The 21,230-nt window shown below is 56.4% G+C and overlaps 1 protein-coding gene across 2 annotated transcripts in view; it reads right to left on the reverse strand.

The window, feature by feature from the left end:
* Positions 1 to 3,041: 3,041 nt before the first annotated feature.
* The window catches only part of HIVEP3 (human immunodeficiency virus type I enhancer binding protein 3), a 69,398-nt gene continuing 51,209 nt past the window's right edge, over positions 3,042 to 21,230 (reverse strand). Inside the window, exons 3-6 of one of the 2 annotated variants that reach the window (XM_012001719.1) lie at positions 17,535 to 17,710; positions 11,180 to 11,266; positions 5,612 to 6,546; positions 3,042 to 4,097 (exon numbers count right to left, since the gene is read on the reverse strand). In XM_012001719.1, the coding sequence (XP_011857109.1) occupies positions 3,285 to 4,097; positions 5,612 to 6,546; positions 11,180 to 11,266; positions 17,535 to 17,710 (2,011 nt within the window). In that variant the 3' untranslated portion in view covers positions 3,042 to 3,284. Of the gene's footprint in view, positions 4,101 to 5,611; positions 6,547 to 11,179; positions 11,267 to 17,534; positions 17,711 to 21,230 lie in introns of both variants that reach the window. The other variant, XM_012001718.1, reaches the window with a different exon arrangement.

Raw genomic sequence — 21,230 nt, forward strand, 5'->3', positions numbered from 1 at the left:
TCAGATGTATTGCTCATTCCTCTTCAGAAGGACTGGGTGGGAATGGAGCAGGGGCTAGAGGAATCTGGAAGCTAATTCTTTTAGGCTTTTTCCAACAGAGGGAAGCAGAGGGACTTCTGGGTCTGGAAGTTGGAGCTTATGGAGGCGACAGTGCAGGCAGCTGGCTGCTGTCAGGCTCCTGGAGGGTCGCAAGGCTTGAGGCCAGAGTGAGAGCCATAGGTGCGGGCAGGAGCAGAGAGGAGTGGGGTTACTATCCAGGATGGCACTGAGATTGCCAAGGGTGAAGAGCATCGTGGAGCGCAGGCCTGGGGGGCAAGGACTCACCAACTGAAGGCAAGGTTTGGCTCTGAAACCTCGACCAGTTGGTTCCTCCCCTATTGCCCACACCTAAGGACCAGGGCTAGTCTGTACCGAGGAATGGCCACCCCGCGCATTTCAAAAGAGCACGCAGCAGGCATCTGTGCCAAGTCAGCCACTGCCTCCTCTGCTGCTTCCCTCAACAGGCACAATAACATCACAGGCAAACAGGAAGCTTGGAAGTGACTGGGAGCAGGGCAGAAGGCCCAGGGGAGGGCGTGCATGGGGCAAGCGTCTTTCTCCAGATCATGAAGGTGTACCTGTGGGCCGGAGGCTCTGTGCGCAGAGGACTGGGACTAGAGTCCGGAGGAGGGGGTTAGAGCTGTGCCCAGTGACATACACCCAGGCTGGTGGCATTGGTTGTGTCCCTCTGGGCACAGCATCAATGTGGAGGCAGCCCTTTGGTGAGATTCTATTTGTGCATTTCCCCCCATCATTTAGAAATAGTCTCCAGTGACTCCTGGCCCCTGTGGCTTCTCTGCCTGAGCCTGACGGGCCCGGTGACTGCCGGGCCTCTGCCCTGCCGGCTGCGCTGTTCATTGCTAGGCTGCCCAGGGAGGAAACCTTGGGTGGGTAGGCTGTTTGAGTACAGGGAGAAAAATGCCCACGAGAGCTGGAAGGCAGAGTGGGGTGGAGTGGTGTGGGGCCCCCCACCAATGTCAGGGGCTAGTCCACCAGAGCCCCCAGTCTGCTGCATTGTAGGTCTGGGGCAGAAAGAGCCTGCCCAGGGAGATTTTTAACCTGGGCTGAAGCAAAGGCCTTTATGCAGCTCCCAGACCTCAGCCCTTGAAGCTTCCAATCCGTGGGCAGTCCCATGGGTCAGGGCTGAAAGGCAAGGGTGGGAAAAGCCCTGGCCTCCTGGGACTCGGAGGAGTCACTTTCTGCCAGACCACTGTCCAGCAATATGGACGGTGTGGTCCAGGCTGGGCTTGCTGCTGCTTTGGGGAGGATGAGAGCCCTCATCTCTGAGGGAAGCAGTCAGGAGCTGCTGGCTAATCTTGACTCCCCAGGACCCTGGAACACAGTGGACCCCCAGGGAGGCCCTGCCTTTCGTCTCATTTTTGTTTTAGCTCTGAGTGAGGCAAAGGAGAATGAATGAACAAGGTGGTCCGGCTGCAGGCTGGACTGCGGCTGGTTTGTCTGTCTAGTAGGGACCAGGCCGGGGAAAGGCCACGAATTGGAAGAGGCAAGTACGGCCCCGCACAGGGAACTCACAGAAGGGTCTTAATCCTCCCCACCTACTGTGTCCTGTACCCAAACAGCTTCAACAGCTCAAGAGCCCTGGGGCGGGCACTTGATTCATACAGCCTGGCTGAGGACTGGGGACTGGCCAGAGAGGTCCCTGCTCTTTATAGGGTGGCATCAAACCCAGCCTTCATGGGCCACGACCATAGTCCCTGTGCTGCCCTCCTTTGTAGAAAGTAAAGAAAACCAGTTCTGGAACACTGGGGAAAAACTCACCTCTCCCAGTTGGGGCAAACACACTACAGTTCAACTTCCATAGTTCAATTTGGGATTTAAATTTCTGGTCCTATTATTTTTCTTACAAAGTAGAGTTTTGCCCCAGGAAATGCAGGGCAGCTTCTTGAAGGTAGAGAGGGGGGTAAGGAAGAGGCACTGGCTTGCACTGATTGCTTTGGAGAATTCCAATGACTTAGGACAATTCAAAAATCCTCTAGGTCACGAGAATCTGTGGTGGCTGGGCAAAGTATCAAACACCGTCCTCTCTCTCTTTTTAAAAAAGAGGTGTAAGACAGCGAACACGCCCGGGCCATATCCACCAGCCACAGTTCTGGGTATTTCCTTGGGGTCGTGGAGACAGGGACAGTGTGAGGCAGGGAGAGGGGGTGGTCCCGAAACAGTTCTCTGCAAACTCCTGTGGTGGAGCACTGGAAAAACTCAGCCGTGAGTGGAACAGGGTCCCTTGTACCCCAGGGTGAAACAGAACCCAAAACCCAGTCTCAGGAACAACCCCTAAGGCTTGGGCCCTGCCACTTCCGCCCTTGTGGGTAGTTTTAGAACAGAGGAGGCAACAGAAGAGTGAGGCCTTGGTCAGGGGCTTGGGAGCCAGGGATGGACAGTCAGGGCTCCTTCCCCAGCCCAGGGGGCCAGGGTGGGGTGCAGAAGGGAGGTGTTGGGAGTGGGGGTGCGTGGGTGGGGTGGCCTGCCCACCTGGGGAGTGCCAGGATGGGCCTATGACTCAGACTACCAGAGTATCCAAGGGCCCTTGGGGAGCCAACCCTCCTCCTTCTACCTGCACCTATTATTTTGCATTGAAATCCTAGGAAAAGTATAATTTTATTTTCTTGCAAAAAAAAAAAAAAAGGAAAATATTTTTTCTGGGCCTGCCTGCTGGGGCCTGGGTGAGGGTCACCTGCCTCTGTTTGCACCCCTGTGCCTGGGGACACTGACCTTTCTGCTGGCAGAGAGGGGTGGCCATGAGCTGGGCAGCGGGTAAAGTGGCAATAAACAGGAACCTTGATCGCATCTGTACACAGGAGTGCTTCCTTTTACATTTAATTCTATATTGTTTGAGGTTTCCTTTTCCTTTCTCCCTCAGTGCACCCCTTCCCCTCTGCCAGCCTCTGGGGTGGGTGGCTGCCAACCGCAGCGGGGAGGGTCAGGAGGCTCCACCATCAGCCTTTCCCCAAAAGCATAAACTATTCACAGCCTCAGACCTCTCATGGGTTGTTGTTGTTTTTTTTTAAATGTATGTATGTGATTTGTTTTGTTTCTTCTTAAGCAACAAAAGGTGTAGAAAAAGGCACAGGTAACTGCATACATGGAAAGGTACAACAGATGGGGCCGTGAGAGCTCCTGGACGGAGGGACAGATGGGGCTGAGGGAGTGGGATGATTCAAGGAAAGTGGCTGGAAACGTCTGTTGCTGGATACTGGAAGCCAGATGCTGAAGCAGTTGGAGAGAGGCTAAGCGTTGCGGGGGCCCCTGTCCTCAGGCTGATGTGGAGGTGCCCTGGGCTCCCCACTTCCTGAGGGCTTGGGGGAGTCCTGCCTGGTCCTGGGTTCCCCAGAGAGATTCCTCCTCCGGGCTGGGAAGCGGGCAGAGGCCTCCGCCAGGCAGCCCATGGAGCTGCTGCGGTCCAGCGGCGGGGTGGCAGAGGCCTCGGGGTTGGTCGGTGCACGCGGGAACTCCAAGCGGGGGCTCCAGGACTGCGCTGCCCGGCGTCCCTGGGGTGGCCGGGGCAAGGTGTCGGGTGGGGTGCAGGGGCTGTGCGTGGGTGTGGGCTCGGCAGGTGCCTCGGTCCCACGGGGTGTCCAGTCAGGAGGCCTGCCCGGGCCTCCGCCGGTCCTCTCCCTTTCCTTGGGGTAGTCCCTGCCCTCCAGCTCTGAGGAGAGTGTGAATTTGGAGACCTTAGCCACGGGCGACACGGAGGCTGATGAGCTCTCAGTGGGACTCCAGCGGCCTCGCTCCTGGGCCTCCCGGGCCCCCGTCAGGTCGCTGCCACCCCCGGAGAAGCCACTGACCCAGGCTGTGGTGGGCCCTGGAAGCAGGGTGGGGTGGGCTCCTGGCCGGGCCTGCACCATCTGGATTCCACCGATGGGAATCAAGGGACACGGGGCACGGGTCAAGTGCTGGGAGTGCAGGGGCAGGTGGCTGAAGATGTTCTCCTCTGTCCGGGCCGGGATGTGGCCGTGGAAGTCATGGAGGGCGGAGAATGGTCGGGAGGAGAGAGGATGAGCAGGGCTGGGTGAGCAGGAGGGACTTCGGGACTCGGCCTTCTGCTGGGGTCAGAAAACAAGACAAGGTAAGGTGAAGGTTACGTGCTGGGCACATGGGGAGCTGAGGCCTGGAAGTGGGAAGGGGACTTGCCCAAGATCACAGAGCGAGTCCAGAGTCCCAGCTGAGCTGAACCCAGAACCAAGCTCCTGACTCCCTGCCCATGATGCTGAGCCTGCTGCCATCTCTGGAATGGGCCATCTCCAGCTCGACAGTGACCATGAGTATGCTCAGGCCCCATGGTCTCCATGCCTCTGGCCAGCATATCTGTCTTCAAAGGAGGGGATACTTGAGCAACGTGGGGCCCTGTCGTCACCCATGAGCCTGGCCTCTATGTGGGTCTGCTGCCTCTCCTGTTCCTAAATGGTCTTCACCCAGCTTCACCCCTGGACATGAGTTCCCACCTGCAGTTCTTGACCTTCTGCCACCCCCAGGAATTTGAATGTGACCCCAAAATTAAAAATCAAGGATTCCTAGATCAGTGTTCCTCCAGGAGTGACAGGGCTGGGTCATGGCAACATGGAGACAGAGAAGGTGTCAGAAGGTGGTGAGCTGATGATGGTGCTCTCAGTTGAGGGGTCATGGCAGCTGAGGGGACAGGGATGGTGACTGTGCTGACGGGGTGGCAGCCGTGGTGTGTTGGTGCAATGGTGACAGTGGTGGTGCTGCCCATGGGGACAGTGCTGATGATCCACAGGGCGTCTCTGAGGGCACTGGTGACAGTGATATTGGAGATGGTGATGGTTTTGGTTAAGTTCTGCCATCTGCTCAAAGAACACAGGCAGATGGGGATGGGGTGGGGGTGGGAAACTGCATGAGTATTTACACCCACATCCAAGGCTACACCCCTTGCAAGTGACGTGATATCGTTTGGATATTTGTCCCTGCCCAAATCTCGTGTTGAATTGTAATCCCCAGTGTTGGAGGTGGGGCCTGGCGGGAGGTGTTTGGGTCATGGGGACTGATACTGTCCTCCAGATAGTGAGTAAGTTCTCATGAGATCTGGCATTTTGAGTGTGTGGCACCTTCCCCCCAGCTCTTTCTTTGCTTCCACTCTGCCATGTGAGATGCCTGTTCCTGCTTCGCCTTCTGCTATGAGTAAAAGCTGCTTGAGGCCTCCCCAGAAACCGAGCAGATGCTGGCACCACGCTTCCTGTACAGCCTGAAGAACTGGGAGCCTATTCGACCTCTTTTCATTATAAATTACCCAGTCTCAGGAATTTGTTTACAGCAATGCAAGAACGGACTAATACGTGGTAGAACCCAGATCCCATGAACTCCAGAGTCCATGCTCTGTGCTTCTGAGGCTAAAATAAAGTTTAATTAGCCAGCTGATTCAGGGCACCCAGCGTGGTGCATGGCACAGTAGGGGCCTAATAAATGTTTGCTAAATTATTAATAACTACTGAGCTGGCAGAGCTGTTTAGTTCCAGGTGTGATACCCAGGAGGGTGTGAACTTGCAACCCCCGCACCCACAGGGGAGAAGCGGCCCAGCCCCCAAGGGCAGGAACTCACCCACGGGGAGGCGCAGGTCTCTGGGCTTCTGCTGAGGAGCTTGTGAGGTAGAGGAGCGGGCGGGAAGAGAACCCGCGGGGCCAGCCCCAAGCCTGGGCCATGCTCCCCCGCTGAAGGGCTGCCCGGCCCAGCTAAGGCCCACTTCCCTGGCAGCGCTGACCGTGGTGGTGACTCGGCCTGACCCGGAGACCATCTCCTGGTGGGCGAGTATCTGGGGAGGCCTGGGTCGGTGGCACCCTCGAGTTTGGAGAGCACATGTGCTCGAGGGGGCAGTTCTCTTCCCAGGGGGCGGAGGGTGAGAGGAGACAGCTGAAGTCTTGGAGACCCACAAGGGAGAGGGTCCATACCCCTTCCTGGGTCCACGTGCAGGCCAGGCGGGCTCGGGGCTGAGGCCTGTGGTTCTCGGGCCGGGGAGCATCGCTGGGGAGATGAGTCGTTTTTGGTTAGTGAGTGTTTGCGGGCTATTGGTGGACGGCTGCCTGCTTCTTTGCTTGGGGACCATGGTCTTCTCGGGGACACAGGCTTGGAGCTCAAGGCTGAGCCTGTGTCTTTCTCCACAGAGCCCAAAGGGGCCGGTCCCAGCCGGGGGAGGCCCAGCGTACTCTGGCTGGACATGGAGCAGCTGCTGGCTGTCAGGCGCTCAGCTTCTGAGACGGAGCTGCCTCGTGTAGCCTGGGTGCCAGAGGCGGGGGCATCTGGGGGCTGAGGGCCCGGGATGGGTGAGGAGTCTGCCCGCAGTGCATGTGGTGGGCCAGGCGGGGGCACCTCTGAGGATGGTCTGGACAGCTCGTCCTGGCTCTCCTCCTCATCCTCATCCTCGTCTTCGTCCAGGTCTGAGTCTGAGTCCGAGTCCTCCAGGTCCGAAAACTGGTGCTCCTCTACAGCCTCTGAGCCCTCTCGTCCTTCCGAGTCCTGGAACAGGTCGTCACTGGTTCCTGAGGGCAAACACAGAAGACCCAAAGTCACAGTTGGGCCTTGGCCCCGCTGCCCTCATGGCTGCTCCTCTCTGAGCCCCAGTTTCCTTGCCTGCTGACTGGGCAAAATAGCCATGGCAAGGGCACAAGATTGTGGGGACAACCACGAAACGTAACAGATATGGGAGCGCTTTGTAAATAACAACAGTGAACAATAATTCCTTTATGCCTAGAATGTGCAACGTTCAGGTCTGAGAGCTTTAGGTAAATTTATTCATTTAGACCTCAAAGAATCCTATGAAGCTGGTACTGTTCTCATCTTCATGTTACAGATGAGGAAACTGAGGTAAGAGAGAGTAATTAACTTGCCCATGGAAGACAGTAGTAGGGCTGGGATTGAGCCACAGCAAAGAAGACAGTCTTTGTTTGTTTCATTAGCATCTCAGTGCTGGCTTTGCCACGGGCAAGTTACCCCACCTTGCTCTGCTTGGTCTCCCCCTTTGTCGAATGAATGTGATGGTCTCACCTCACCAGGTTTTCTAGGAGGAGTAAAAGGAAGACCTGGCACATATCGAGGGCTTAAAAATAATTATACCTGCCATATTAACACATTAATGATGAACTCTATTATTCCAGGACAGAGCAGTCACACTGGCTGGTCCAGCAGCACAGAGCCATCCGTGGTCAGTGTAAACACACATCTGCCATGGTGACCAGGCTCCTGGTGGCTGTCACAATGGCATCTGGCAGGTGGTGGCCTCTGGCCTCTGTGGGCGGCTTGACTAAGCTGACCTCAGGCTGCAGAGCAGGTCCCCATCCCAGCCATGCTCTTATCTGAGGAGCCACTGCCCTTTTGAAGTCCAGGCTGCCTCTAGCCTCAGGGCCCTCCCATTGTCTGCCAGCCCCAGCTTCACTCCATAGTTTTTGACCTACATCCGGCTGAATGCCCACTTTTGTCCACTTTGGACATCTGACTGCTGCATGTTGAGAGACTTGGAAGCAATTGTTCACAAGAGTAAACAAACAACAAAACTGTGATACTTGTTTCAGATATTGTTGGACATTTAGGTCACTTGCACTCCTTAAACAGACTACAAGAATAATAACAGAATTATTGAATAGAGTATAAAAGTGGGGGTTAGGACCCTGAAACACTAGCCTCCTGGTCTGACTCCTCTGGGATGGCCCCAACCAGCCGGGTCACCTCTAACATGTCAGGAGTCTAGTTTGGGCATCTCTGAAATGGACAGCAATCCCGATGCCGGGGAGAACTCCGCTAACATCTGGCCTCCTCACTGGCCCATCGCTAGACCATCGGAACCTGTTTCTGGTCTGCAGAATGAGGCTGCTGACAGGTGGGCTGAGCCAGCCAGCCAGCCCCATCACTCACACATGTCAGTACTGCACCCACCACTGACCAGGAGGGCTGGCACAGAAGCTGACTCAGGCCGCTGGGGCAGCCAGGCTTTGGCTCTCCACCATGTCCAGCTGCCCCGAGGCCAGAAAGCCCGGAACTAGCACTTCCAAGTCACTCAATATGCAGCAGTCAGATGTCCAAAGTGGACAAAAGTGGGCATTCAGCCGGATGTAGGTCAAAGCTATGGGGTGGAGCTAGGGCTGGCAGGCAAAGGGAGGGCCCTGAGGCTAGAGGCAGGGTGATGAGATCAGAGGAGGAATGAAGGATTAGGATGAGAGCAGGACTGGGGATGGGGGTGAACTTTGCAGTTATGCCCCAGGCATTTACTTTCCTTGCCTAGGACTTTGGCAGGGGCCTACTACTTCATCACCCATTCACCTGGCCCTGCCCCTTATTTACATACAGCAAAATCCAGGCACAGATGACTCCGTGAGAGCTGGTGGCTGAGTCAGAACTAAGGCTTACAGCCCTTGCATTGTTACACTGACAGTTTAAAAATGATGTGCTGCACTAAGAATCAGGGAGTGGTCGGGTTTGAATCTCAGCACCACCACTTCCTTGCTGTGTGACGTTGGATGCTTTACTTTCTCTGTGTCTGGTTTCCTCATCTGTAAACTGGGTAGTGATAGAAGCACTCTAGGAAGTTGTTGAGAGGACTGTGAGGGTCTGGCACACAGTAAGTACCCAATAAACTTCAGCTCCTGTCATCCCTGTCCCCCCAGTCTCAGCAGGCAGGTAGCTGGGGTGGGACTGTCAGCATTTTGCAGATGAAGGTCACAGGGGTAGTGTTAGGAGTGAAGGAGAGTCAGGACCAGCGTCTCCTGATGTCCAGCAGGGAGGGCTCATAAAGACCGTCTTTACTAATGTGGAAGTTGAGACCCAGTAGGGATAATGGCCCGTCCTGGGCACTCAGTGCATGAATGCTGGAAGCCAAGAGTCCCCTGCCCAGCTCGAGGCTGGCCGGGCCCTCCACATCTGCGTTCCTGCAAGGCACTGGGGAATGCCTCTGTCTGGGCGGCCCCTTCCCAGGGCCCTTGCTGGAGCGGCCCCGCCCCTGCTGGGATCCAGGCCAACGCTCCACAAATGAGTGTGCTTGAGCGCGCGGCGGGCGCCGCTGGGAGAGGCCACGCGGTGGCGCTGGCGCCCAGCCTGGCCAGCACCGTGGGCAGGGACCGGGCGCCTCGCTCCTTCCAGGCAGTCCTCCCACGCGCCACCTCGCGTTCCACAGACACGAACTCATGCCGCTCCCCCCTGCATCTGTCTGGTCGCGGGAAGTGGAAACTCTATCCAATTCAGTCTCTTGGGCCGTAAACCTTGGAGTCCTCCTTGGCTCCTTTTCGTCCTCCCCCCTCCCTTCTGCTCCATATAGGGTCAGCTGAGCCTGTGGGCTCTCCCTCCAGAGCCCACCCAGAATCCCGCCGCTTTTCCACCTCCTGAGCACATCCGGCCTCCCCGCGCCCCCAGCACAGGCCAGAGGACGCCCTGCCTCTCTCCTCTGCTCCAGGGCACCCCCGGTGCCCTTCAGCCCTCAGGCTCCAGGTCTCTCTGAACCGGCTGCCACCGCGCCCAGCGGGCTCCAGCACTAGGGAACCCCGCACCTGATGCTCCCTCTGTAGGAGAGCTCCTCCCTGACCCCACGTGGCTCCTGACTCCGGTTCCTTCCGGTGGGGGTTCTCTGCTCACAACCCTCTGTCTAGCACAGCAGCCCTCCCCACGGGCCCCAGCCCTCACTTGGCTCTTCTGCTTTCTCTTTGGCTTCACAGGCAAGGCCCTTGCTCTACTCCACCTTCGTTCCTTGCCCAGCTCCCCTGCCATGCCGACTGCCTGAGGACAGGAGCTGTTTTATTTACTGCGGAACCTCCAGCACCCCGAACAGAGCCAGGCACAGAGATTGTGCCCAGTAATTACTTCTGGAATGAATGCATGGATTTCGTCCTGAGAAAAGTGGCTCTGAGCATCCTCCTTCGCTCCACTGGGAAAATGAGGCTGGGGCGGGGCAGGGACCTCAGGGGAGGGCTCTGGCTTAGGCTCAGGCTCCCCTGGTTCAGCCCACCAGGCAGTGGAGTGGCATGCAGCCAGGGTTTTTGTGTGACCTTGGGCTATTTTTACCTGTCTGAGCTTTGACTTCCCTGACTTAACATGCGTGACACAAGTTTCTGCCACCTGTTTTAAGGACTCAATGAGACAATATGTGTATATGGCCCAGTGTATCCTTGTCAAGCACCGCGAACCCACATTCTAGCTTTGGGGTGAACAGCCCCAAGTTCACTGTGTTCTGCTCTATAAAAATGACGTATTCCGCCTAAAAGGAAATATGACTTAACTCTTTTTTGTAAGACCACAAATATTCCCCAAATTGGAAAAACAAAAATGGAACAAGACACACAGTGTGTGCATACACACTCCTCTCTGTCACACTCTAAGTCCTGGGGCTGATTTCAGGGAATCAGTATGCTTCCTGCTTTGCTTGGTGCTGAGAAATGGCTCCAGCCTCCTCCTGTTGAAGGGACTGCGGTCCACCACCAAAGCCCTTCTGGCCACCTGTCTGACTGCTAAGGCCTGGCAGTGCCCAGCCAGACCCACTGGCTTCAAATCCTCTGCCCTGTCTTCTCAGAGACTGACTCTAAGATGCCTCCTGGGGATTGACCACCATGGCCAGGGTGTGTACGGGGATGGGGCTGGGAGGTGATAAGCAGCTGTCAGGTCTGCTTTGGGCTTTCGTGAAACTCTCCTAGCTCCAAAAGGCCCATGTGTCAGGCCCATGCCGGAGTGTGTAGGCAGGAGTGTGGGTGTGGAGCTTTGGAGAGTATGTGTCCCACAGTGTCACTGTGAGGAGTTGCTGGGATAATTCAGGGCATGCATTTAGAACCTGCCTGACACATAGTGGGCACTCAGCGTTGACTGTGAGTTCTCTTGTGTGCTTTATTCAGTAAACATTCACTGAGCACCCATGGGTGCCAGGCGCTCCACCTGCATGACAGATGGTAATGCACGATAGCTAGGGCTGCACAGCATATCCTATCAGCATGTGGGAAGGCGGCCCGATCATTCAGGGAATTTAACCTTTGTCTCTGAGAGTTGGGAGAAATGAAGGTGAAGACACGGGAGGGAGAGAGGCGATGAGGGGGAATGGAGCAAAGCAGACAGAAAGGAAGCACGGAAGGCAAAGAGTTAAGGTGGAGGAGGACGGGGAAGGCGGACGAGGGGAAAGGGACGGAGGAGGTTGGCAATTGTTACCTTCTTCGGCTTCCAGCTCCTCCAGCACCCCTGTCTCTTGGCACTTTTTGCTGTGGGCCTTCGACTTCATGTGCTTAGTCAGATTCCCTAGAAAGAAATGAGAATACTTAGGCTCTGCTGTGGGGCAGGAGGCCAGGGCGGGCCCAGGACTCACGGAGGTAGCACCTGGCCGGCAGGCCGTGGTTTCCAGGTCAGTCAAGGCCCTGCCAGCTGCAGGGGCTGGGCAGGAGCTGGGGCATCCCTCTGCCCTGGTGCTCAGGCCAAGACGTGTAGCCACAGCTGCTGTTAGGGCAGTGCACAGGAGCTAGGGGGGGGGGGGGGCAGGGGCGGGGGCTGCGAGGGGACAGAGAGTATAATGAGGAAGTGAGATGCTGGTTAAAAAACAAACAAAAAAAGAAATTAAAAGACAACTCAAGTGCAATAGGTTTCTTTTTCTTTTTCTTTTTTGCTTCTGATTTAAGTCTGGCCCTAGTAGCTGGTGACGCTCATCAGGCAGCACTATTGGCCATCTCAAGTGTGGGATGACGTGGGAGGCTCCCATTGACCGGCGTGATGGGTGAGGACTAAGCATGCCCTTCTGGCTGAGGATAGTTCTAGGGCAGCCCACAGGGCAGAATTCTAGTGTAGGTAGAGAAACCAGGGCAAATTCAATATTACGCATGGTGAGAGGGCAGAAGGTGAGAGTAGGGAAGTCTACTGGCCAGGGATTCAGGAGCCACAAGGCTGGGGGCCCAAGCTTGGTTTCCACAGAGAAGTCCCATTTCTGGGCCTTCAGTTTCCCCAGGCCAGTCTACAGTGCAGACACAGGACCAGGGTGGTCAGGGAAGGCCCGGGCAAGGCCTCTGTCCTGCTCCATGCCTACAAAGCCCTCAGAGGGCAGGCTGACTTTGCCCCAAGTTGTAGGTCCAGCCCACAAGCTGCAGAGCAGAGACAGCAGCTCTGTGGAATGAGGGAGCAGTAACAACAGCTTCAGTTCCCCAGCAGGTGTGCAACATTTCACAGGCCACACAGCTCGGTGGACAGGAGGGTTCTAGGAAGGACAGGCAGAGCATCCCAGCCTGCCCCAGAAGAACACAGGCCAGATGCCTCAGGATATTGCTTTGGGCCCAGCAGCTACTCCCAAACTATGATGTGCTCACTGTTGCCCTGGGGATGGCTGTATTTCCATATGATCATTAACATCATAAGTGCCCTGAATCAGGTATTCTGTCCCATTAGTCTAATTAATTGGTAAGTTTGAATGGATGGATGGAGGAGAGAAGAATGGAAAGAGGTAAGCCTCCTGGAGTGGATGAATTGAGTGATTGGTGGGTGGATAGATAAAGTGGATAAAGGAAATATAAAGAGAATGAAGAACAGGAAGAGGATAGACAGAGGGATGGAACTCTAGATGAGCAGATAAGGAGATGAATAGGCAGACAGAGGATAGGTGAGTAGATGAAAATAAATGGAAGGATAGATGGAGAATGGGTCAATAAACAGGTGGGATGATGGAGAGCTGGATGGGAGGACGGAGACATGGATGAATGGAAGAATGGCTGGTTGGATGGATGAATGGACACATGCACTTTTACATGCATAGGAGTACAGATAGGAGGATGAAAGAATGGGAAGTTGGATGGGTGGGAGGACAAATGGGAGAATGGTAGGAACAGATAGGATGAGAAGATAAAAGAACAGGAAAACTATTAGATGAGATGGATGGATAGGTGACCAGGGAGAGGGCCCACAGATAAACCAAAGGGTGCTTCTTAATCATTCCTGGAATTAGAAGAAATCTTTAGGGTTTTGCTAAGAGGTTAATGGGGGAACCTTAAGCTGGGATTCCCAGAGGTGTTCAAGTCAAGGGCACCAGGGATGGGAGGGGAGCTGCTTCCTTTCCTCGTTCTTCACCTTGGTCCTGGTTCATGACTCTATCCTTCCTAATTTGGATCTTCCTCCTATAACCGGAAATAAACCTGCATGTTCTACTCCTGGCAATAGTGGGAGCAAAGCCATAATTCCAGAGTCATCTTGTAGCCAGAGGGTCCTCAGAGGTCCCTGTCCAACCTAGTGGACTTCTGCCCTCACTGTCATGAGAAGGCAAAGCCAGAGTAGGACAGTCAAGAGGTGGGAAAAGGCAGCTGGGGTCTTCCGTGGATCAGAGATATCCACTGTCCTAAGGTCCTGGATCCAGGCCCACCCTACCCTGACTACCCCAGACCACAGAGCACAGCAGACACTGCTCATTCTGGCTATTACCTCATTTGTCGCACCTGTTCTGCCTGGAAGGTTTAGGTCTCTAATGAACCAAGCTAGATGCTGGGCACACAATGGGTGTACAATAGCCACGTATGGGAGATGCCCTTCTCATTGCAGGAGGAAAATGTTGGAAGGAACTTCAAAGTCCATGTAATTGAACCCCCACCAGGCTGAGATTCTCCCTGCTTCTGATCTAACTCTGGGTCCAGGTGCTGATGGCACCATTAGACAAGATCACTGGCTGTCTCGGACGCTGGCAGGGCTGCTTGAGCCAACACAGCGAATCAGGTGGCCCGTAGCCACAGTGCTGTTGGTGCCGAGTTCCATTTAGACTCAGGTCTCAAGACTCTGGGGGCCTTTCCCACTCCATGTGGAGGCAGAGTGGAACCTAGATGGAACCTGGCAGCCTTGGGTTTGACTGTGGGCTCTGCAGCTTGCTAGCTGCGGGCTCCTGGGCAAGTTCCTTAACCTTCTGAACCCAGGTTTCTGCAACTGTGAAGTAATACCTACCTCGTGGGGATGCGGGAGGACTTGATGAGGTGACACATGTAGAGTGGCAGCAGAGTGTGCCTGGCAGAGAGCAGACCCCTGTCCTCATGCCAGTCACTCTATTGAGCAGCCGGGGGCTCTGCCACGCACCATGCTGGGTGTGGAGGAAGAGATGCTAAGATGATGCTTATGGTGAAATGGTTTTACCTTTCTCAGGAGAAGGCACCAGGGAGCCCCCAAAGGGCTGTCTCTCCTCTGCCCCCAACCCCGGGGTGCAGGGAGGAGTCAGGATCGGAGGTGACTTTGCGGGTCCAGGAGTGGACACTGGATGGGCAGCCCTGAGTGCTGTCTGGGTCCCTCTGTGACTTCCCTCTCCAGGTCCGTCTCCTCCTCTGTGAAAGGGGAAGGTGGGGCACATGGCTGCAGGTGCAGCCTGAACACCACTTCCCTGTTGAGGGCCAGGGCCTCGGCTTGTCAGGCAGAGCCACAGTTTCTCAGTCATTCCAGACCCCACCAAAGCCTAACAGGCCTGGAATGAAGAGCAAAGGCAAGTGAGAGGGAAGGCGATGGGTGGGCGAGAGGCGGAACCTCCGATAAAAGGGCATCCACCACCAACCCTGCCTGCCTCATTTGGCTTTGACCAACCCATCTGTCCCTGCCCCTGCCGGCCTGGCAGACCTGAGGCCATCTCTGTCCCCCGAGGCGATCGGTGCAAGGGCCTGGACATGGCACACACACCCATCCGCCGGCCTCTGGGAACCATCTGAGGAGAGGAAATGGGACCCCCCAGCCGCCAGAGGGCCACCCACAGGCCTCCCCAGCCCCACCTACTGACGCGTTCCTTAGCCAGTTTCCAGAGGCCTGAGCTGCTGCCACGACGTCTGACACAAGAGACAAGACACACACGGCAGACAGAGACAGACAGGAAGGCAGGAGGGGCTCCCCAGGCCCTGGGGTAGCCGGGTGGTAGGGCCAGGAGGGCCGCCTGGGGCAGGCCTGGAGGTGGCCTGATGGGGAGGCGCACAGCCCCGGAGAGAAGGGGCCGGTGTTGTCTGAGCTGATGGCTTACGGGGCCCAGCACTCCACAAAGACACCTGGCCCCAGAAACAGACAGGAGCTCCAGCGTCCTGCTCTCCCTTCACCCCCATACTGCAGAGAGAGCTGACAGGGAGCCTTCCCTGCTTCGATTGCCACCATCCCAACCTGGCCTTCCCTCTGTTAGTCAAACAGTTTCAGATTCCACCATTTCCCATCTGCTTCCTGTGTTGGTTCTGGAAGGTTCTAGTCTTCTAGAAGCCCCTGTGAACAGTTGAGGAAGAGCTCAGGGCACTGCCTGATCACTGGTTGAGAGCACGGCCTCATGGGCCTGGCCTTCGGGACAGCAGGGGCAGCCTTCCCTCGGGGGATGCTCTATACCCCTGTAAATGTGAAGGGCCTACAGCCCCTCTGTTCAGGTTATGTACTCTGGACCCTCCAAGGCCCTCCAGGGCCCCGGCTCTGTGCTGGCTCAGAGAGGCCCAGGAAGGGACTGCAGACAGGCTCAGTGTGGCTTCCAATGAAGGCATCTCCTAGAAAGTAGGGGCTCTTGCTAGGGACCCAAGGCAAAGGGAATCAAGTGGGCCCCCTGCAGGAAACTGCTTGGGCTGGAAACTTCCAGTCTCTCGCGGCAGAGTGATGGTTTCCTGAGGCGATGGGCAGCCCAGGCTGCGTGTGGAGCACAGGTGTGCTCTGCATGGCCCTGGGCTGGGAGCTCTCAGGGCTCCTCAGGCTGAGGACAGTGTGGTTCCCTGGACACAGGCCATTCCAAGTGCAGCTTTTTGCCACCCACCCCCGGGAAGGGAGAAAACTAACTGCTCAGAGAAAGGAAGATGACGGGGTGATGCCCTGAAGCTCGGGTCCCGTGTTCTAGTTGCAGCTCCAGCATTAACAGCTATTCTGTTTTCTGGGATCACTTTCTTCACCTTCAAGGGGACTTGGGTGAGAAGTATTCTGCTTTTAGAGTTGAAGACCGTCCATTGAATTGTCAGTCAGTTATCTCCATCTTATTCTTCCATAAAATCTCAACTGGCTGCAGAAGGCCAGAGGAAGTGCGGTTGGAGGACGTGTCAGGGACAGCCCACGTCCAGGGCGACGCATGCTGGGCAGGGCTCCAGGGATGGAAGACACTTTCGAAGCACCCATGGGGTGGGTGGGGAGTCCTGGGCCTATCTGCCCTCTCTGGGCAACCTTTGGGACGTTGTTTATGAGACACTAAGAGAGAAGAGGATCAGGGAAAGGCAGTGGGAGGGCAGGCACCTCTGTTTAAACCAAAACCTTGGCAGGAAAATTCGAGCTCAACTTGCAGATGATGGTGAGGGGACAGAGCAGGGCAGGGGTTCAGTTAATGGTGTCAGGAGACCAGAAACGGGAACACAGTCAGAGAAGAGGCCACTGTCCCAGGGGATGTGATAAACTGGCGCCTGACTTGGTTTAGAGAGAACGGAAGGGGCCAGGCAGCAAGAGCACGGAGGAAGTGAAGAAGGGTAGGGACCCTGCTGGGCCCCCTCCAGAGCAGTGGCCCAGCCTCGCTTGCTGGGAGCAACTTTGCCAACAGAAGAAAGGTCAACAGGTGGCACAGCTGAAGGATGCCCTTGAGTTTCACCCCCTGAGAAACCGCGGGGCTCCCAGAAGCCCCCAACTTGCTCAAAGGAGAAGACAGGACCCTGATGTCCAAACCCTGACCCAGGAATCTATAAAGCTCAAGAGGCTGAAGAGACCAGGGTGCCGAGAGCCCTGGGTCTCCCTCCAAGGCACTTCAGTCTGCAGTGAGCAAGCTGCCAGGACCTTCCCTGCCTATCCTGCAGGAGGAGAGTGCGATCCAAGAATCCCATGGACACAGCTCCTTCGTCCACACCAGGGGCCTGGCCTGGGTGGCTGTGGCAGGCCAGGCCATGCCCATCACCCATCGCAGCTCTCTGGGATGCACGCCTTTCACAGCAGGCCCCTCCTTTCACCGGTGACTGCCAGAGCCTATCCTGACCCTGATGTGGGGTGTGGCTGGGGCAGGGGTGGCAGGGCTGCCAGTCTGGGAGTGGGGGGCCGGCCCTGTGCTGAGACGTGCAGAGAAGCTGGGTGGAGCAGGGACAGGGTGGGAGTGGAGAGGTGGGTGGAGGTCGGTGCACTCTGGCATGAGAAGTGAGCATGCGAGTGTGTTAAGCAGCTGGGAGTGGAATGGATTTCCAAATGCAAGAGTGGCAGTGACGAGCATGGATGCTGGAGTGCCTCAGATCAGTGGATAAACGGCTCAGGAGACATGCAGAAGGGAGGGGAGATGAGAGAAGATGCAAAACCAGGAACGGTGAGCAAGAGTGCTGCACCAGGCTGGGCAGGCCAGGGCCAGGCAGCCACAGGTGTAGGGGCTGTGTGCGTGTTCCAGGAGGATGGCTGGGGGCAGCCATGGGGAGCCACAGGCCAGTCTGGAGCCAGCTGCTCTGCCACTGGGCACCAAGCTGGGTGGGAATCCAGGAAATGGAGCTGCTCCAGGCCCCCTGCAAAGAGGTCTGGGCACCTGAACTCTGTGCTGGGACTCCCAGAGGGGAGCTCCCTGCAGCGGGCAGGGGCAGTGCCCCAGCTGACTCTCTCTTACCTTTGGTTTTAAAAGCAAAGTGACAGTGCTTGCACACATAGGGCCGGACGTCAGTGTGGGTGCGGATGTGTTTCTTCAGCATGCTGGGCTTCTTGCAGCGAATTCCACACTCCTCACAAACATATTTCCCTCGGCCGCGGCCTCGCACATATACATACTCTTCGTTTGATTTGTACCTATGAGCAACAGGCGTCATAGTAAAGGGAAAAAAAAGGAGAAGAGGCAGATTCCCACCTCAGAAGATGCACGCGCTTCCTAGCTTCATCCAGCCCATTACAGACGCAAGGAATGGAGGTCACGGAACCAGAGAGGACCATGGGAGTGGGAGGAACTGAGTCACTCTGGGGATCCACCATGGACCCCTGCACCCCTCCCCCTCAGACGGGGGGAGCTGCACTATTCTTCCTCCCCCAGAAGCAGCAGACACTGGTGCGTCCCACCGAGAGGATGTGGAGCTGCAGGGTGCCAGACAGCCTCCTTGGCAGAGCCAGCCCAGCTTCAGCTTCACCCACAAAGAACAGCCACTGCAGGCCACCTGAGTCCTAGAGAGGGAATGATGATAATAAAACAGCAGCAGCAGCTCGGGCAGCCGCGATTCACCAAATGCTCACTCTGCCAGGCACTTTACCCAAATCAAAGCACAACCACCTCACCATGGAGAGCCCGTGAGACCCCGAGGCTTAGAGACAGTGAGAGACTTGTCCAAGATCCCATAGCCAGAAGGGGCCAGAACCAGGCTCTGAAAGTGCCTTCCCCAAAGCCTGTCCAGTCTGCCAGGAAGCCGCCCTGACATTCATGGGAGGAGAAGGAACAGGGACCACCATTGCTTCCCTGGTTTCAGAGTTTGGAATGAGGAGTCCTGAGCTCTCTCCCTCACCTGCACCTCAGTCTGCAAGCTCTGCAGGCTGCAGGGTCCCAGCCACCTGCCACATTGCTTGGGGTTTTATCTGGAAGTGCCACCAGCTTTCAAGAGCTGCCCCCGAAGCATGAATCAGAATGCTCTTATTTCCACTTAGAAGGAAACCCACGAGTCCCACATGCGCAACAGGATCACGATGAAGCCGTCTTGTTGTTCTAATGCTATACATGTGCAAGTCACAGATGCGGTGGGGAGGGTGGCAGGCGGTGCGCCAGGAGAGGGGACCCTGGCATACTTCCAGGAGGAGCCTTCTGACTCGTGAAGCCTGAGAGGCCACTGGCAAGGCACGTGGAGGAGGCGTGGCCTCTCAGCCTGTGGAGCGCACCTTCCAATGCCAGCCAGAGCTGCCCGTGCCCTACTCACTCCGCACCACCTGCCCCAACCAGGTCCAGCACAGAGGGGCAGGAGGTGGCTGGGAGGAGGTGAGCCAGGGACAGCGGTGGAGGCTCCACCCTGCTCCAATGGGGCCGTCAGCTTACAGCTGAAAGGACGTCAGAAGGAAGGGCTTGGAAGAGGGGACTTAAGGGAGAGAGCCTGCTAGCAGCAACGGAACAACCACCACCACACCCCTGACCTCACACTCGCCCTCACGCATGCTCACACCCCACACTCACCCTCACATTCACCCTCACATTCACACATGCTGACACGCCCACACTCACACGCTCACCCCCCACACACATGCTCACACCCCACAACCCCTCACAACCCCCACACTCACACCCCACACTCACATACTCCACACCCCATCCTCACACTTACACTGACACCCCTACCCTCACACACCCCACTCTCCTCTCCACACCCCTACCCCCCACACACCGCACCCTCACACATGCTCATGTCCCCACCTTCATACACATACATACACTCACTTCACTCACCCCACACCCCCCACACCCTCACACTCACACCCTCACACTCACACCCCTACACACTCCCACAACCAGACACTTGCGCCTCTGCTTGAATACTCATATACCCCATATTCACACATACACACACCACCACCCTCACCCATCCACACATTCACAACCCCAGACTCACTTCCACATCCCCACACAGTCACACACCCACACAAATAACCCCACAATCACACCCCCCACATTCACAATCACCCCCAGTCACACATCCTCACACTCCCACTCACACCCATGCATACTCCCACAATCACACCCGCACACCCACATCCCCACACTCCCACACACACACGGACATGCACCAGACCCCTCCACCCTCACACAGTCACACACGCTCGCACCCATGAACGCACACCACACACTTACTCACTTGCATACTCAGACCTCCATGCTCATGCTCACACACTCTCCTGGCACACTCACCCTCACCTCACACATGGACTGCTGTTCACTAGTACAGGTGGGCTCTGTTTTTTGTTTTTTTTATCACCTCAGATTTGGCCAACTGATGCCGTCAAGGAGTCTAAAACTGCCCCTTCTCCACCGTGGCTGCCCTGACCAGCCAGTTTTTGCCGCGTCCCCAGTGGGGGCCACCTTTCTGCGGGATCCAGGACACGCGCCACCTTGCGTTCGAGAGGAGGAACTGAAGGCCGTGGCGGCGGTGCGCAGAAACGACTCGTTTCTCTTAGGAAGGGCACTCTGTGGCCAAGCACGAGGCACCTGCCTCCAAGTGACAGTGGCTCATCCTCACGTGGCAGATCTCCAGGACCAAAACCAGTTGCTCACACCTGGTTCTTAATTCCCATGTCCCTCCATGCCCCTGGGACCTGGTGGCTGGGGAACACGGCTGAGATAGAGGCCCCTTTCCCAGCTAGGAGAAGACAGAGTGAGGGCGGCTTGGTCTCCCCTTTGCACTGGAGGCCCCGCCACCTCCTGGACACTAGCCTCCACCTGGCCCTGCTCGTCGGGTCCATGGCACTTGCTCCCCTCCTGCCAACACCCACAATGGTGTCCTTCAGCCTAGCCTTCACCCTGCTGATCCCCACACAGCACAGCCACTCTGTGTCTACTGTGCCTGTGTGCCAGCCAACCTAGAAGCAGGTGCCAGGGTCCGTCTGCCCCAGCTGCTCTTAGACCCCTTCATTTCCTCCTCCACATCAAGCTTAAATGGTACATGGTCTTTCCAAATGGAGAGAGAGAGAGAGAGTGATAGGAAGGGAAGGAGGGAGAGAGAGGACTCTGAGCCTTCAAGGGTGGTGCCTTGACTTGGGGTGGGGTATACACAACCACGTGCAGCACCTTGTCACATCAGAGAGGGAGTGCAGCCTGCTGCGGAGCACGAGGGAGGAGCCTGGGTTGGGTGAGGCCAGGGATGACAGGAGAGATGGAGGACAGGAGAGAAGAAGGACGGGAGAGAAGGGAGGACAGGAGAGAAGGGAGGTCAGGAGAGATGGAGGACAGGAGAAATGGAGGACAGGGGAGATGGAGGACAGGAGAGATGGAGGACAGGGGAGATGGAGGACAGGGGAGATGGAGGACAGGAAAGATGGAGGACAGGAGAGAAGGGAGGACTTCGGTAGGCACCCCTGGAGCAATGTCAGAGTGTTGACAGCCTGCAATATTTGGTTGCGGAGAGGAGATGAGCCTGGAGGAAAGGCAGGCTGGATCACCATTGGCCTTGAACACCACGCTAAGTTTGGGCTTCATAAAAACCTTAAAGAGAAATATAAAGTCTCCAAGAGAGGATATTCCCTGGCCATGGGAATGACCTGGAGTAGGAGAGAATGAATCCAGGCCTAGGCTTGTGTTCTAGAACAGGGATTTGAGATGCCTTCTGGGCATAGGCTCCACAGGCCT

Source organism: Mandrillus leucophaeus, unplaced genomic scaffold, assembly GCF_000951045.1.
Source record: "Mandrillus leucophaeus isolate KB7577 unplaced genomic scaffold, Mleu.le_1.0 Scaffold67, whole genome shotgun sequence".
Classification (NCBI taxonomy): Eukaryota; Metazoa; Chordata; class Mammalia; order Primates; family Cercopithecidae; genus Mandrillus; species Mandrillus leucophaeus.